This window comes from Arachis stenosperma, chromosome 10 (genome assembly GCF_014773155.1).
Source record: "Arachis stenosperma cultivar V10309 chromosome 10, arast.V10309.gnm1.PFL2, whole genome shotgun sequence".
Classification (NCBI taxonomy): Eukaryota; Viridiplantae; Streptophyta; class Magnoliopsida; order Fabales; family Fabaceae; genus Arachis; species Arachis stenosperma.
The window spans coordinates 31,940,076-31,945,736 of NC_080386.1; the positions used below are offsets into that span (position 1 = coordinate 31,940,076).

At 34.3% G+C, this 5,661-nt stretch overlaps 1 protein-coding gene across 1 annotated transcript; it reads left to right on the top strand.

Annotated features, from left to right (window-relative positions):
- The first annotated feature begins 934 nt into the window (after positions 1-934).
- LOC130954632 (26S proteasome non-ATPase regulatory subunit 7 homolog A-like) lies at positions 935-4,696 on the top strand. Its single transcript, XM_057881389.1, has 10 exons — positions 935-1,250; positions 2,083-2,175; positions 2,286-2,367; positions 2,627-2,723; positions 2,888-2,963; positions 3,282-3,340; positions 3,492-3,614; positions 3,766-3,823; positions 3,910-3,995; positions 4,239-4,696. The coding sequence occupies exons 1-10, from the start codon at positions 1,064-1,066 to the stop codon at positions 4,308-4,310; spliced, it is 933 nt and encodes a 310-aa protein (XP_057737372.1). The 5' UTR covers positions 935-1,063; the 3' UTR covers positions 4,311-4,696.
- Positions 4,697-5,661: the final 965 nt, after the last annotated feature.

A 5,661-nucleotide genomic window follows, 5' to 3' on the forward strand; every position in this document is an offset into this window, starting at 1 on the left:
CCAATAATGTTACTGTTGCTGTTGTTGTTCAAGGACATTACACACTCACATACATACATACATACATACATACATACATACATACATATATATATATATATATATATATATATATATATATAGATGATCATTTATATTCATACAAAATAAAAATGGTGACATATGTATTCACACTAAATCGAAATTAAATTTATATCCACGTAAAATATTTTTTATGTGACAAAAGTATTCTGTTTTTGGAGGGTTGGAATGCCATATAAAATATTTTTATCACACAGAAAACATCTTACATGGATATAAATTTAGTTTCAATCTAATATAGATATATATTTCAACATTTTTACCTTTATGGATACAAATGGTCATTTATTCTATATATATATATATATATATATATATATATATATATATATATATATATATATATATATATATATATATATATATAAGAGTTCTATTCACTACTTAGTCATTGCCAAGGTTCAAATTTATGTGTAGCATATTAAAATGCACCATATATTGGCACTCAACCAGCTTCAATAATGGTGTTATCTCTTTTTGGTAAACATTATGCTGTTATCTAAAACAAAAATAGTTGTACAATTTTTCAATTTATTTTAGGCCTAGCCCATAGCCCATACGTACATTTTTTTTTTGTTATTTTTGAGGTATGTCGTATATAATATATAATAAATTGTACGTTGTAAGTTGTAACAATTTGTTACCCTTTTTGGTAATGCGTTGTACAATTTGTTTTATTTAGCAGGTGAGATGATTATTTAGCCCAAGTATACTTTTTTGGACTCATTAGCCTAAGTATACTAACTAGCTACTTTTGAATTTTGGGCCGTAGCCCATTATATAGACGAGCCAAAGCCCATAGTAGTATTGAAAAGCAAAGCTCGAGTTTGAGTCTTCGTATCCAACACGAAAGCAGAAACAGGTTCAAAAAAGAAAAAGCAAAAGGTTGCATTGTGCGCAAGCAAAAGACTGAGAAGTGAGAAGGAAAGAAAAGAAAAGTCGAAGAAGAAAATCAAACTGAGAAAGAAAGAGGGAAGAATCCATGGACGTGATAAAGACGCAGCAGATATCGTCTCGGGCGATAGAGAAGGTTATAGTGCACCCACTGGTGCTGCTGAGCATCGTCGACAACTACAACAGAGTCGCCAAAGACACTCGCAAACGCGTCGTCGGCGTTCTTCTCGGCTCCACCCTCAAGGGCACCGTCGATGTCACCAACAGCTATGCCGGTACCCTACCTTCTTAATTTCGTAAACTGAAAACTGGACTTTAATTCTGTATAGTCATGTAGTAGCATTGGTATCTAGGGTTAACAAGCCAGATTTCTGACTCAAGCTGGTTTGCTTTTGTTGTATATAACTTGATAATCGATGCTTTCTTATTGAAATTTGGAATTAGGAATGTGCTTATTATCATTAATTAGTTTTGTAGTTCACACAGGATTTTGAGCTACAGGGTTATCTGGTGGTGCTTTCTGTTATGGTTGATTTTTATTTTCTTAGCATTCAGTTAGTTTTCCTAACTATAATGTCCAAGGCCTACCTTCATTTTAGAGGACATGTTTCTCGCAATTTATGTTAAGAGATCATTTTGACTAGGCTCTGCGTTGGTGTGTTACTATGATTTATTGATGTAGTTCAGTTGAGTTTAATGTATAATATCATGAGGTGCTTGTGCTTTTTAAAAACTCAAGCTCCTCATTTTGTGTTTGGTAAATAAAAAAGATCATGTGCTTGTGCTTGCAGCTTTTAAAAGATCGGGGTACTTTTCAAAGCATCTAGGATAGAGCTTTTCAAAGTTGACTTGTGCTTTTCAAAATTTAAAAGTCTAATATAACTTCATATGTTAACTAATTTTTCAAATTTAATGCTTGCATTTATGTCTAGTATAGTATTTTTAAATTTTAAAAGCTATTTTACTAAACACAATTGATATTACTTATGTTTATTAAAAGCCTACTTCTATCATCTGTTCTGGCTTTTTTTTATTATTATTTTAAGAGCTATTAGGAAAAGTTAATTGTCTATCTTGCAGTAATTGATTGGGTTCTCTAATAAACAGTGCCCTTTGAAGAAGATGACAAGGATCCTAGCATCTGGTTCCTTGACCATAATTATCATGAATCAATGTTTTCTATGTTTAAGAGAATAAACGGTATGCATTTGGCGAATTTGGTACATATTTCCTTTTCATGTATCCTTCTTTCATATGCACATATCTCATCTAATAAAAAATTGACCCCCCTCCTTTATTTTTTCTTTCAGCAAAGGAACATGTCGTGGGCTGGTATAGCACTGGTCCTAAACTGCGTGAAAATGACCTCGACATTCATGGACTATTTAATGAGTAAGTTTATTAAACTGAAATATTGAGTAGAGCATCACATCGGCTGATCTCCGTAACCTGACCCCCCCCCCCCCCCCCCAACAAACTTGACACTCATCTGGCGACTTATCTCCCTGTTTATAGTAATGAATAAAATGACAATGTCATGACCCGATTGAAATATTATGATATATTCTGTGTTTTTCTCTTGGCTATTATTCACCCTTTTCAACATCTCTTATGGATCTATATTTAATCAAGCTCAACACTGTTGTTGCAGCTATGTTCCCAATCCTGTTTTGGTTATAATTGATGTGGAACCTAAGGAGCTTGGAATTCCAACAAAAGCTTACTATGCAGTTGAAGAGGTTAAAGAGGTAGAATTTTGTCCTTATAAATTTGGTAAAAACTTTATACCAGGGATCTATTAGTATCATCGCAAAAGGTGGTTTTGCTCTATGTAATGGTGAGAGCTACCTAGAAGCCGCTTGGAACTTAATCCTAGGTGTAGGAACTAACAGATAGTTTATGCTGAATTCAGAATGCCACTCAGAAAAGCCAAAAGGTCTTTGTTCATGTACCATCTGAGATTGCTGCTCATGAAGTTGAGGAGATAGGTAACCCATGGAATGTACACTTGCTGCATTTTTCCCCGTCATTTAGGATTTGGATCCTCTAAAGTTTGAATTTCACTTTAGAGAGTAAAGTGTGATCTCTCACCATTGATTTCATAAGTGGGACCAAGAATAAATATAAAAGAGAAACTATTCAAAAGTAGAAGATTATACTTTACTCTCTAAAGTGAAATTTACAACTTTAGAGGATCCAAATCCTGTCATTTATGCTATTTGATTTGAAAATGTTGTAATGCTGAAGCTTTTTAATTTATCCCACATGGTAATCTGAACAATTTTTCATGTCTTACCCTTTTGTAGGAGTAGAACACTTGCTTAGAGATGTGAAGGATACAACAATTAGCACCCTCGCAACAGAGGTGTGTTGTTATACTTACTGATTATTTATGAATTCCTTTGTCCTTGTTTTCTTTCTCTTGATGATCGTTTTCGTAGAAGTTGTTTCTCCCGAAATAGTTTTGGTTCTTTTGGACAATAGAATGAATTCCAACAATGTGTTTTGTTACATAGGTGAGTGGAAAACTCACAGCCTTGAAGGGTCTGGATGCAAGACTTAAAGAGATAAGGAGTTACCTTGACCTTGTCATTGATGGAAAGCTTCCATTGAACCATGAGATCCTATACCATTTGCAGGTTTTGCTTCTCCTATTCATGTGTAATAAATGCTGATCCTCTGATGTTATCAATTTTCTTGAATCTAGGCCAAATTATTTGCTCCCAATCTTCATCTCTTTGAATATTTCATCTTTTAAATGGTTTTAACCCATTTTTGCAATTTCTTCAGGATGTGTTCAACCTGCTACCAAATCTTAATGTCTCCGATCTGATCAAGGCTTTTGCAGGTTAAGATCTCTACCTCAGAATATTACCTGTTTGTCCCCCTTCATGTAATGTCCTTTCTCGAGTGTTGATCTTTGTCTTTATGCAGTGAAAACCAATGATATGATGCTGGTAATTTACCTCTCATCCCTCATCAGAAGTGTAATTGCACTCCACAACTTGATAAATAACAAGGTAAGATACACTATCCTGAATCTTGCTACAAGTATTTCTTATTGTTAGTTCCTGATTTTGCCTTTATATTTAGTGCTTGTTAAGTATAAGAACATTTTGGCACAGATAGGTGAGAGAATCAAGGTTGTCCTCCTTCATGTGCTTTTAGTGTATACCTGGTTTCCAGAAGTCATACCTGAAATAAATTTATTAGGTGAAAGATACTGCGGTTGACATTTTCTAACGTGGGAGATGTAATTTCAGATGCTCAACAAAGAACATGAGAGGACAGAAGACTCCAAATCAGTACCAGTACCAAGTGCAGCTGCATGTTAGTGTACGAGGGATTGTGATTGGAACTATAGAGGCTGATATTAATTGATGATTTATTACATGGCAACTGAGATTATTACATCATTACCTCCATTGATCTTCTTGCGCATTTCTACTGGGATTAGTGAAATACTTGTAATATGGAAAAATGATCTTATACTTCTCTTGAGCTTCATTTATGTTTCTATTTTTTTAATCCCCCTCTTCCTTTGGTACCCTGCTCAGTTCTGGTTTGGGAGCTATGTTAACATTTGAAGTACTCAAAAACCATTAACAAACTATCAGGATATTAGAAATGCACTATCCACATGGTAACGAATTCATGTAGTGCTGCCGGTTGAAATTATGATTTATGAATACACCATACAATCCGGGTCACTGTTTCCTTATGCTGTTGCTTATTTTCTGTCTATCATCAGAAGCGTTTCTTTGAAATGACGGAAGAGAGGGAAAAGCGAATAAATAAAAAGGATATAAATAGATTCTTAAGATTGTTCATCAAAGGTTATTTAGGTGTGAACTTTGTTTGCTAATGTGTGTTCTGCCATTCTATTCTACTTGTGTTATTGGTGAAAAAATTCCTTCAATAGCTACACGTGAAGGTGAATACAAAATGGGTTAATATTTAAAATAATCTTAAAAAATACATCTGCGTAATTTAAATTGATTTATGTATAATTTTTTAGACTTTTTATTATTATTATTAACCGATCAAACAATTTATTGATACTATACCATGTTAGACAAGGCAATCAAGGTCAGGGATTTCTTCTTGAATGGCTCTGATTGCGCACCATAGAACCCTCTCACCACCATCGTCGGTGGTGTATGGATGAAAGAATTCAACTACTCTTTTCTTGCTCCTCCTGCTCACCACACGGAGAGCAATTCTCAAAATCACCTCATAGAATGAAGCCGCCACCACCACAAGGACAATGAACCATATTCGTATTGTCGCTGGAGTGTGGCCTTCCAAAAGAATTCGAATCAGTTGGAGTTGAAGTGATATTATAAACGATTCAGAGATTGACTGAACCATCTAATAGGTTTTCAATATTATCTTTGTTCATACCTTAGTCCAAAAATATAGTTAGACCCAAAATGAATCAAAGTCCACTCAAGAGTTGAACAAGTAACTAACTCCTAAGATATCTCTCATCTATTTAGAAGAAAAATCTCAACAACTTCCCTAAAAAAAGGAACGGTTATCCACCATCAAAGATAGAACTACTCTAAAAGGTGGTTATCTACTTTACTATAAATATACTGACACCCTTAGGTATATCCAGGATCCAATATACTAAAAACATGCTTTAAACTTTTGCTAACTTAAGCATCGGAGTCCCTTGCAGGT

Bases quoted from the DNA above. Each gene is read 5' to 3' on its own strand.
- LOC130954632 (XM_057881389.1), top strand. From the start codon at position 1,064: ATGGACGTGATAAAGACGCAGCAGATATCGTCTCGGGCGATAGAGAAG. The intron at 3,341-3,491 runs GTGTGTTGTTAT...TTTGTTACATAG, and splicing joins TTAGCACCCTCGCAACAGAG to GTGAGTGGAAAACTCACAGC. The intron at 3,824-3,909 runs GTTAAGATCTCT...GTCTTTATGCAG, and splicing joins TCTGATCAAGGCTTTTGCAG to TGAAAACCAATGATATGATG.